Raw genomic sequence first — 11,741 nt, 5'->3', positions numbered from 1 at the left:
CTTCTCCCTCCCCCACTTCCCCTGCTTGTGTTCCCTCTCTCGCTGTGTCTCTCTCTGTCAAATAAATAAATAAAAAACCTTTAAAAAAATTTTTACATTGTATATGTATATTGATATATATTATTTATGTTTTATATATCAATAACATTTATGTACAATTAATATATTTTGTATTTTAAATGTTTTATATTTTTATATTCATATTTATACTTTATATATCCTAGGAATTGGCTCACATGATGATAGAGGCCAAGGAGTCCCACGATGTACTGTCTGCAACCTGGAGACCCAGGAGAGCCAGTGGTGTAATTCAGTGTGAATCCAAAGGCCCGAGAATCAAGAGCGCTGGTATCTGAGGGCAAGAGGAGATGTATATCCCAGTTCAAAAAGAGAGCAAATTCACCCTTCCTCTGCCTTTCCATTCTATTCAGGCCCTCGGTGATGAGGGATGAGGGATGATGCCCACCCGCACTGGTGAGGCGATCTTTACTCAGTCCAATCTGAGTAAACGCCAGTCTCTTTCAGAAACACCCTCAGAGACACAGCCCCAAAATAATATGTTACCAGCTCTCTGGGCGTCCAGAGTCCAGTTACGTTGACACGTGAAATCAACCCTCGCGGGCATAGTCACACCAGCCAATTCTTGAGTAGGTCTTGCTTGAGAGGAAACATTTGAAACAAGAACAGGGTGGGTGGAGAGTGTCCTAGAAGGGAAGGAGAGAGTAAGGCGGCAATGTGCCTGCTGCTTTACATGTGTGATTTGATCCTGGCAGGCACCTTTGGAGTAGAGATTATTGGACAAGGAGAGAAGCCAGATGCCCAAAGCTATGTGGCAAAGTGGCAGACTAAGGATCTGAACAAGCAGAGTTAAGAGTTGGCCATTGTCATACCACAAGCCACATCTGACCCTCCCCCCTTCTTCTGACTCTCCAGACAGGGGCTAGCGTGAAGCATAACCGCCATCATGTATTTGCCCCACTGTCCCTCTACTCTGTTCCTAGAGCAGGTGCGGGTGCTGTAATAAGGGGCAAGGAGCAGGTGTTTCTGAATCAGAACACTTCTGACCCCAGCCCAGCCTCCTCTCTTCTCCCTATTGTCTTTCTCAACACGTTAAAAAATAAAAATAAAAAAAGCTTTATTATGGATAAAGTATGTAATCTGTAATATGTAATATACATACTCATTGCTGGGAAATACAGACCAGCGAAATAGGAGAAAATAAAAGTGGTCCATAATCACCTCATCGCAGAAAAAAGCACTAAAATTTCCATACTGGTTCTCCTGCCTTCAGGTCATAGGGACCCTGTCCTCTGTGCTTAGTGACCAGCTCTTTCCAGTTACACATATTAACCTTAACTGGGAGTTTATTTTTTGTTTTCACTCTGGGGTTATTTCTGGAGCGTGGTTCTTTAGATTTTGTTGGGTGAGGGGCATGGCTTGGGAGGTAGATTGGAGTTGTGTGTGTTTGGAGTTGTTTATCAATTCGAAGTACTCACCTCCCAGCTTATTTCGAGGCTTTTTTCCTAGGGCAACTATATTCAAGAACTGGCCCTGTCATTTGGGGCTGTTTTTTTTTCGGGGGGTTTTCAGCGCTGGAGGCTCTCTGTTCCTTTGAACGGTAAGTGTTTGAACTTTGGTGGTAGCTGAAAGTGGCTTTGGCCGCGACACTTTAGTTTGTAATGATGACTGGCGGCTGCAGGGAGTGACCTGGCCTCTCTTGCTTCCCCGCCCCGTCCCCGGGCTTAGGAAGCCCCGCCGCCCCGGCGAAAGGGCCGCGCGGGGCTGGAAGGGCGGACCGGGAGGGTGGTGGGCGGCCGGCTGCTCCCGGTAACCTGGTAACCGGCGCCTTGGCAACGGAGAGGGGGCGGGACCTAGGGAGGAAGTCGGAAGCAGGAGGTTACATCTCGCGAGAGTTGCTTTTGCGCGCGAACTCTAAGTGCCTGGGTCCGGGGTCGGCGCGCGGCTAGTGGCTGTGCGGGTGCCCGGGGGCCGCGACGACCCCAGCGGACCTGCACACCTTTATCACCCCGCCATGGAGACCTCAGCGCAGCAGGAGCAGCAGCAGCCCGCGGCGGCCAAGATCAGAAACCTGCCCTGGTAGGAGGAGGCCCGGCTGCCGCAGGAAAGGGGATTGGTGGCCGGGGTGGGCCAGCGGCCGGGCCGCAGCCCGCCGCACCTCTCCCCACCGCCCCCGACCTGCGGCCCGGACCGAGCCCCAGAATTTCGCCTTGACATCCCCAGCTCCCCAGTCCCCTCCGTTCTTCTAGGACTTTTGCCAGGCCTTCCCGCTGCCCTCCTCCCACCGCCGCCATTCGTTTTACGCACCGGGTGACAGCCCAGGGGTTAGATCCCGCGTCTTCTGACTTCGCATCGGCCTTCGTGCCAAAATGCTCTCTACTCTTGCCGGAATCTTCAGTGCAATTATGGCTCAAATTCTAAACTGAAATAATAATGATGATAATAACGCTCCCCAGTTAAGTTGTATTTAAGTGGCTTCCTACTAGATTAGCAAGGACCCTGCTAGATGTTTCATCTTTACAAAGAGCCTGGGTAGTTATTATTCCAGTTGTAAAACCAGAGAGTTAAAGGACTTGCCTAAGGTCCGGAGCTAGGAAATAGGTTGGGATTGGAACCCAGGTGGTTGGGATTGGAACCCAGGTGAATTCAGAGCTTGCACTCATAACCACCCTACTTCCACGGCTGCATCTGAATGATGTTTTAGGAACTGAAGGGATTCGGCTTGATTTCTTCAGAAAGGTCCAAGTTGGTCTTGGCTAATAAGGAGTTCAGTTTGTTTTTATCGTGGAAAAAAACACATAACATGCAGTTTACAATTGTAAACCTTGTAAAGTGTGTAATTCCGTGACTTTAAGTACATTGAGAATGTTGTGCTACCATGTCACTGTCTAGTTCACATTTTTTTCTTTTTACCCCAAATGGAAACTCCATACCCATTGGCAATTACTCCTCATCCCCACCTCCCCTTCCTCTGAATTTGCCTATTGTGGATATTCATATAAATAGAATCAGTATGTGGCCTTTTGTGACTGGGGGCTTTCATAGGATCATGTTTTCAGGGTTCATCCATGTTGTAGCAGGTGTGGGTGCTTCATTCCGTTTTATGGGTGAATAATATTCCATTATATGGATAGACCACCATTTATTTATCCATTCATCTTCTGATGTATATTTGGGTACAAGTTCAATTTTTTTTTTAAAGATTTTTTATTTGAGAAAGAGAGAGCAAGCATGAGGGGGGGCGGTGTGCAGAGGGAGAGAAGCAGACTCCCCGCTGAGCAGGGAGCCCAACGCAGGGCGAAATCCCAGTACCCTGAGATCAGGAACTGAGCCAAAGGCAGATGTTTAACCGACTGAGCCACCCAGGTGCCCCAAAGAGTTCAGTTTTTAATTTACTTTCAAATAGTAGGTGCCCATCCAGGTTGAGATTATTTATAGGCAGACAGCTGGAAAGGTGAAATTAGAGCAGTGCTATTGGCATTTTGGCCTAGATACTTGGTGGGGGCGGGCATGGTGGCTGTCCTGCGCATCGTAGGATGTTTAGTGACAGCCCTGGTTCCTATCCACTGGAGGCCTGTAGCACCCTCCACCCAATTGTGACAACTGAAAATGTCTCCAGGTATCACCGAGTGTTTCCTGAAGGACAAAATTGCCCCTGGTTGAGAACCAGTGGTCTGTATTAAAAGTTAAAGGATTTTATTTCTCTTCCTCTTTTCATTAGGATATGAAAGGATTCTTTTGCACATGACAGCATGTTCTTGCATTTGTATATATTGTAATCCATGCTAAATTGTATTTCAGGGTTGAAAAATACCGGCCACAGACACTGAATGATCTGATTTCTCATCAGGACATTTTGAGTACCAGTAAGCATCCATGTGTCAGTTGCTGTCATTCTAGTTGGAGGACCTGTATAATTTCTTGGTGATGTCTCTGCCGAGTAATAACCTTGAAGTATCTGACTGAGCTTTATGGAATGTTGCCGTAAGAGCTGAGTCCTTCAGATTTTTCATTCCTGCATCTACCTCTGATTTGAACGTAGTGTTGAAGTGCATTCAAGCCAACTCAAGGGCCCACGGTGAATGAGGCAACCCTCGGAAACTGATGGGGTCTCTCTTTCTTCCCAACCCTCAGTTCAGAAATTTATTAGTGAAGACCGCCTGCCCCACCTGCTTCTCTATGGTCCCCCGGGGACGGGAAAGACCTCCACCATCCTAGCCTGTGCGAAACAGCTATACAAAGATAAGGAATTCGGCTCCATGGTCTTGGAGGTAAATAAGAGGATTCTTCTTACTCTGCAAAGAACTCGAGTCTCTTAGTTCTCTTAGATTTGTCTTACTTTACAAGTAAGTTGCTGTGCTAGAGGTGGGGAAAGGAACAGACATAAAATATTTCAAGTGGCTTTTATCTAGAATTGACATTTGGGTCTGGATTGGCATTAGCTAGAGGGCAGTGGTCGGGCTAGATATTTTTCTTTGCCTTTGCCAACTTACACGCCAACATTCACGGGTCACTCAGTGAGTGGTCACTCGGTGGCTTGCTGTCTCCCATGTGCCTCTCCAGATTTCTTCTCCATGTGGCTCCCCCCGTTCTTGCCCTGGAAGGCTGAGCTGTACTGACTACAGACTGCCTTGTGCTTTGGCTCCCCTTGGTTAGGTTTGGCCAGTAGGGGCCCTGGCAGGAGTCGGGGGAAGGAGAATGATGCCTGGTTCTGTATTGGGGGTCACCACAGGCTGACAGCATCCCCACCTGCAGGGCAATCCCCACAGCCTTCTCCAGGTGCCAACACCACCCCCCCAACTTACCTCTTAAGACTTGGGGTTGGTAATGGGCCCCAGCAGTTGCAGAGGTATTGCATAGCTCTTGTGGTTTCCCCACACCCCACCGTTTAAAATGTCTCTTCATGTAATTCTCTTCAAATCACTGAATTTGAGTATGCCATCTGTTTGCTCTGAGATCTGACTGATACCCTTAGATTACAAAATTTTAAATATTGTCTACTGCAAGAAAAAAAATGTAGCTTCTTTTTTTGTTATAGATCTTAGAACCTTGCTGCCACCAATGTTCTTACTTCAGTGTATTAAAGACTGTGTAACTTCTCGGTTGCTCTGGGTTGCAGTAGCTAAAATTAGCATGATTCTGTTCATGCCAGAGGTGCTGTTCACTGTGGCCAGGCCAATTAACTATTCTGCCAGAGTATGTAAGCAGTTGTCCTCGAAAGGGGGAGGAAACACAGTCATTTGCCTTTCAGAATGTAATGGAATGGTGTAGCGAGTTGTGGGTTTTAAATACAGTTGTGATCTTGGCTTTTTAATAGTGTTTATCTCTTAGGTGTCATTAGACCTAGAGACCTAGCTTGCCAAGCTGGATTGATGGAAATCACCAACATATTTCTAATTTACTCTGGCTTCTCTCTTCCACACTTAGCTGAATGCTTCAGACGACCGAGGAATAGATATCGTTCGGGGACCAATCCTGAGCTTTGCTAGCACAAGGACAATATTTAAGTAAGAATTATTGGCATAATTTCTCTCCCTAGAGATTCTGATCGGTGAAATGAGAGAGCTTAATTTTTTTAATCCTCCCCTTTGCTAGTCTGTAAAGGTAAAAAATGACGTTGTCAAAAGTAGCCACCAAAAAGAGGTAAAGTACAAGGACGCTAGTACGAGATAATGTAAATATCAAAATAAAACACGAAGTCTATATTAGCAAGTTCTTTGGGAAGCATTAACTTCATTTCATTAGTTACCCGAAGACTGAGGACATCCTAAGACCTGATGAGCTAGTTTGAATTTAAACAAAAATGAATTGAGATCGGGATGGACAAGGGGGATGGTGGTAGACAAAGGAAAGGATGTTAAGACAGGCATGAGTGAAGGGCGAAGGTGGCGGAAGAAAGCAACGCCACGCCCCGAGTAACAGGACACCGAGTGTGCGCAGAAGGCAGACGTGCCAGAGGAAACAATGCAACAAAAATACCCAAGTCAGACCTCAGTTCCTTTCAGAGTGGAGAGTGACGGGCATGTCCTCTGTGTGACCACAGATGTCTGCTTCGCACAGAGGTCAAGGAGGAATGGACTCTCTGAGGCAGGGCCTTGTGGCACAATTGTACGTGTAGGTTTGGGCCTGGAAGTGGGGGCGAGATTGAAGAAATCTTCAGATGGTACCATTTGTTTTCCTAGGAAAGGCTTCAAGCTGGTGATCCTGGATGAAGCTGACGCCATGACCCAAGACGCCCAGAACGCTTTGCGGAGAGGTAAGAAGAGCCCCCAGGAATAATGTGTTGGCTCAGGAGTGCCTTCGAAAGGGAAGTAGGAGCTTTGGACATGAGACACGTCTTGGCTTGTTGACCATTTTCATCTTCCGGCCCAGAGAAACGTGCTGACCTTTCTCTGTGTGTAGCCAACCTGACGATCTAGACCGAAGCTGTCTGTACTGGGGGTCTCCCCTTTCAGCAGCTTAAAGATAGAGCCCTGGTGGGACTTTTAATTCTGACCAGACCCTGGTGTCCCATCCTCCTCTCCCACGGGGTTCGATTTGGGCTTGGGAATTTGTATTCTTAGACAGGCGGGGAAGGGGCGCCTGGGTGGCTCAGTCGGTTAAGCGACTGCCTTCGGCTCAGGTCATGATCCTGGAGTCCCGGGATCGAGTCCCACATCAGGCTCCCTGCTCGGCAGGGAGTCTGCTTCTCCCTCTGACCCTCTTCCCCCTCGTGCTCTCTCTCATTCTCTCTCTCTCAAATAAATAAATAAAATCTTAAAAAAAAAAAAAAAAAAAAGAAAGGCGGGGAGGTATGGAAAGTCTGTCTTCCCTAAACTGCTGAATAGACTTTTCTGCTCTCGGTACCCTGAGATAGACAGTACCCGGGAAAATAATACTGGAAACGTAGTCGCACTCAGAAAGCTGACATGACTCCTCTCTTTGCCAAGGGGCTGACCTGGCAGGGAAGGAGAGCATCGTGTGAGTTGTCTATCTTAAGGGCCCTGGTGCAGTGGGTTTCCTTGAAGGGACACTGGTAGTCTCTCGCGTTAAGATCCTGCAGTAATCAGCTAGGAGAGAGGAGCGGCCTTGTGGAGTCTGGGGAGAAGCAGTGGGTTTAAGAGGAGGAGGAGGGCAGTTAAGGGTGTCTTCTGATCTTAAAAGCTTTGGCAGCCTTTCTTCAACATTTGCTCTGCACAGTGACTGTCAGTGTGGGCAGGTCCCCCCTGCCAGAACATTGGGTAACTACAGAATGCACCTGGTGTTTCCTAAGCTTTCTGAATTTGAGTTAGCACTCTGTGGAATGCCCTAAGGCCTCGAGACAGAGTCCACTGGGAAGTCCGCAACAAGCCGTCCCCCTCCCCCGCCATTAGAAGGTGGGGCATCATCAACCTGCCAAGTGGGAGTTTTATGCAAAAGGACAGGAATGTGGCAAGAACGCCAGAAACATGGCACATCAGAAGGAAGGGAAGCATTTTATAAAATCCCATCGAGGTGGCGTGTCCATCAGCTTTGGGGAGGAGCGCGGCTGGCTTCCAGTCCCGGCCACCCCGGCCGCAGCCCCTCGCTCCCGGAGCGCTCCAGCCTGTGGATGGCTTCGGCTCGCGCACGAGAGCTCGGAAGAGTGTGGGGCCTCCAGGGCTCTGGAAGGCTCAGAACGGACGGGAGCTGGTTTTCTTTTCCCCTTGCCAGTGATTGAGAAATTCACTGAAAATACCAGATTCTGCCTCATCTGTAACTACCTGTCAAAGATCATTCCCGCCCTGCAGTCCCGGTGTACAAGGTTCCGATTCGGCCCCCTGACTCCCGAACTCATGGTCCCCCGCCTGGAACGCGTCACAGAAGAAGAGAAGTAAGTACAAGGGAAAGCAGGAAAGCCCAGGGCCTTGGGGACCGGGGGGTGTGGGCAGGGCCCGGGGCCGGCTGGCGGGTCTGCAGTCAAAGGTGATAAGGCGTGTAAAGAGCTCAGGCGGGTGCCTGGCCAAGTCAGCGTCGGGGTCTGCGAGCTGCTGTCCTCCCTGGTGTCTCATGGACAGTCTTCGTAAAAGGCACTTGGTTCCTCTCTCGATTCCACCCTCCTCCCCCGGAAGCCGTCCTGACTTCCTCCTCCTCTTCTTTGGTCATTGGCAATGGCGTGCTGCCAGAGTCTCTTCTGCCAAGATGCCTCCAGCCTTTCAGGACTAGAAGGGAAGGTACTGAGACATTACCTTCTGTACCGTCAGTTGCCAGGCCCGTAGCCAGCCCAAGTCGCTGCTTTGTGAAAGGGGCTGGTCTGCCTCCGTGACCTCAGGTCTCACCACGCACTTGCCTCTTGGAGAACAGAATCCAAAGCCCGTTGCTCAACACAGCAATGCGTGGGCCTCTTTCCCGACTTGGGAGTGGGCGGTGACTGCTAACGTGAAGCCCACGGCCCCAGAGACCAGAGGGAATTCGAGAGCCCACCATAGATCGGGAGAGTACTGTTAACTCCGTCCTTCCCTTTCGTTATTTCAAAGCCTTAGTCGTCCCCAGGGTGAACGCTCGTGCCCTCTCGGGGCCTCTGACCTCCTTCTGTCTCTTTCCTTTCAGAGTGGACCTAAGTGAGGACGGGATGAAAGCCCTCGTGACCCTTTCCAGCGGAGACATGCGAAGGGCTCTGAACATTCTGCAGGTACGGTGCCACTGCAGCAGGTCTCGAGCCGCTGCTTCGGAAGAGGTTTTCAGGAAAGACAGAAGCAGCGCACAGCCAACCTATTAAGTTCAGAAATTGAGAAACTGGTAAGATCTCGATCTCCCCGTGTACCGACGACTTCCCCCCACCTCGGGGTTTCGAGGAACTGGGAGAGTAACGTGCTGCAGACCAGGGAAAGCTAGGGAAGGGTTCTGGAGCCGGAACAGCCGCAGAGCTGCCTCCGCTTCCTCCTCACCCGCCTGCAGCGTGGTGACCGCTGTGACAGCCACGACTCTCCCCCTCCTGTGCAGAGCACCAATATGGCCTTCGGGAAGGTGACGGAGGAGACGGTCTACACCTGCACCGGGCACCCCCTCAAGTCCGACATTGCCAACATTCTGGACTGGATGTTGAATCAAGACTTCACCACAGCCTACAGAAGTATCCTTCTTCGGGGGCTGCTGACAGTGCGGGACGTACGTGAGGCCCGCGCTTGTCCCAGCAGTCCAGGCTGCAGCCGCCGTCTACACCCTGCTGGCCAAAGACGGTTGGCCGCTCGTGGGTCTGGGCCGCTTGCTGTGGAAACACGGGGTCTCTGGGTGGAGCGGGTCCTCGTCTTTAATGCCCTAAAGTTCTTCCTGAAGGACTCTGACGTGGGTACAGCTTGAGGCCGCCTTGCTCGCGGATGAGAGCAGCAGTTAGACCTTGGGGTTGGGGGCGGCCGGTGTGATCATTCTCGAGTGGCCAACGTTACTCGTGTTTTGCTGTGAAGTTCAAAGCCAGGGGCGGTGACAGGAGGCCTTCTGGGGGACGCCTTCAGCTCTGCCCTCTACTAGGCAGAGACAGTTCTATCGGAAAGCCCTTGTGGAAGATGCAAACCTAGGAAAGGCAAGAATCGGGGCCCACGTGGCGCAGCTGGATTGAGAGCAACTGCCACAGTGGGGTTAGAAGCCCTCCTTCCAGAAGTCACCCCCACTGGAGTTGGGATTCAAAATTCTGTGCAGCGCGTTTGTCCGAGAAGCTGGCCCTTTGCCTTAACTGTTCCTCTCTAGATATTATGGAGTTGAAAACCCTGAAGGGGTTGGCGCTACAGGACATGCTGACAGAGATACACTTGTTCGTGCACAGGGGTAACTCACAGTCCTCCCTAGTGGAGAAGCTGCGGGAGGAGGGGAGCGGGGCGCTTAAGGGCGGGAGCGAGGGAACGTGAGGCTTCGCTTTCAAAGCAGAGAGACGCGAGCGAAGTATAAACCGGGCCCGCAGTTTGTTTTCTCTTGTTGCTATTTACAGCTTTGTTCCAAAATGACCCTTGACCTCCGAACCTCCTGGGGAAGCAGCTCCGGAGGGCTAACTGCATCTCCTCCGAGGGTTTTTATTTTACAGGAGTAAATAGTATGTTTTAATCCACGTTTCTAAGGGTGTTTTCCCCCAAAAGGAGAGAAAGAGGAGGAACGTCTCTCCACGGGGTAAAGCAGAGCAGTCTTAACTAAACCACCTGAAGTGCCACACTCGGCCGTATCTTCTGTACAGAGACCTGGTTCTCAACCTTGGCAGCACGTAGGCGTCACCCCAAACCCATTCACTCGGCCTCTGGGGGGACCTGGGCATCAGGATTTTCTCAGGCTCTTCGGGTGACCTGCTGCTCAGCCTCCTCGGAGGAGCTGTCCCCCTACAATAGCCGACTGCAGACAGTCGGGTCCGGGAATGTTCTGCCTGTGCCTTGCGGGCCCTCCCCTGGGCCAACTGGCGTTAACTGCGGCCCACAAGCGTGGTCGGCTTGAGCCCAGCTCTGCCCTTTGTGGAAAATGAACATGAATAGAGATTTAAAGATCAGTAGATTTGTTTTTAAAAATCGGGACAGCTTGTGGGAGCTTGGCTTTCTAGTTCACTCCTAGAGCTGCCCCGTTGCTAAAGCAATGTTGGTGCCTCTTCCGGGGTCTTGTGATCGCTTTGGAATCTGCTCACAAGATGGATAAAAAAAACTGAACTCATCCAGTGTTCACTTCCTTAGAGGTGTGGCAGCCAGTGACCTGAGGCCTCCAGACAAGTATAGTGTCCTCTGACGTTTAAGCTCATAATTGTCGTGGGATTTTTTTTTTTTTTTTTTAGTAGTAGGGAGGGGCAGACCCTCATTCATTTGATTTTGTTTCTCCCCACAGTTGACTTTCCATCTTCAGTTCGAGTGCATTTATTGACCAAAATGGCAGACATAGAGTGAGTACTTCCCAATTTTGATTCCTTTCTTTTACCCTGTTGTGCATTTTTTCTTTCTACCTGCTTGGTTCCAACTTTCTTGTCTACCTCATTCCTACATGGCACAGTTTGATTTTTGGTGGGATCACTGATTTGCTTGTTTAAAGAATCGGCTCAGTAACAGACTGGGAGATAAAGCCCTCTCCTTAGACCTCAAAGGCTTGGTCCACATTGGTTCTAGAAGTGCCATTATCTGGAAGGCCTGCTTCAGTTCCGACATCTAGGTCATTTGGGGACAACCAGCTATCCAGCTGTTCTTAAAGCATTTTGGCGTAGCAAAGCACATTGGGGGGCAAAGTAAACAGAAACTCAGTTTTCCACTTTGCCTGGTTCCATAAACAGTTATTAGCCCCCATTGAAGCTGGCAGCTATCATTTAGGTGGACGGAAGCATTGGGTTCTAAACAGACGCCAACACGGGACCAACTCTGATTTGCTCTCACTGGCTTTCACACTCACACACGAGGTCACTTCTCCCTACGTGATGCATGTCATGATTTTGCTTTCACTGGCTGGGCACTGGGAAGGTGGCAAGATGAACCACCAGTGTCCTGCTTTACTAACTGGACCACAGAACCACAGTCCACCATTCTCAAGTGAATTAAGAGGAAGGAAATCTTCTCTCAGTACCTTTTGTGAGTGAAGAAATAAATCCTTATCACTTAAATTCTGCATACGTCTAGATAGCACGAACTTCAGAACACTGCCATTGATAATTTTTTTAATTTAGTTTTTCCTTACCAGCTTGAGTGGAATTTATAAGTGAGTGTTCAGGGCAGAGAGGAGGATGTCAGGGGACACACTGAAGATTACCGTCCGGGGTCGAGTGTGATTACCTGCTT

At 49.8% G+C, this 11,741-nt stretch overlaps 1 protein-coding gene across 2 annotated transcripts in view; it reads left to right on the top strand.

Moving 5' to 3' along the window:
• The first annotated feature begins 1,923 nt into the window (after positions 1–1,923).
• The window catches only part of RFC5 (replication factor C subunit 5), an 11,887-nt gene continuing 2,069 nt past the window's right edge, over positions 1,924–11,741 (top strand). The window contains exons 1-10 of one of the 2 annotated variants that reach the window (XM_028116481.2): positions 1,924–2,097; positions 3,820–3,884; positions 4,153–4,289; positions 5,446–5,525; positions 6,201–6,274; positions 7,690–7,849; positions 8,566–8,647; positions 8,959–9,088; positions 9,700–9,777; positions 10,807–10,861. In XM_028116481.2, coding sequence (XP_027972282.1) covers positions 2,033–2,097; positions 3,820–3,884; positions 4,153–4,289; positions 5,446–5,525; positions 6,201–6,274; positions 7,690–7,849; positions 8,566–8,647; positions 8,959–9,088; positions 9,700–9,777; positions 10,807–10,861 — 926 coding nt within the window. In that variant the 5' untranslated portion in view covers positions 1,924–2,032. Of the gene's footprint in view, positions 2,098–3,819; positions 3,885–4,152; positions 4,290–5,445; positions 5,526–6,200; positions 6,275–7,689; positions 7,850–8,565; positions 8,648–8,958; positions 9,124–9,699; positions 9,778–10,806; positions 10,862–11,741 lie in introns of both variants that reach the window. The other variant, XM_028116482.2, reaches the window with a different exon arrangement.

The sequence above is a fragment of the Eumetopias jubatus genome, unplaced genomic scaffold (genome assembly GCF_037043125.1).
Source record: "Eumetopias jubatus isolate StellerSeaLion01/CBP00866 unplaced genomic scaffold, mEumJub1_p1.0 scaffold_16, whole genome shotgun sequence".
Lineage (NCBI taxonomy): Eukaryota > Metazoa > Chordata > Mammalia > Carnivora > Otariidae > Eumetopias > Eumetopias jubatus.
The sequence above is the reverse complement of the archived record's forward strand: the minus strand, read 5'-3'. Positions and strand labels throughout refer to the sequence as shown.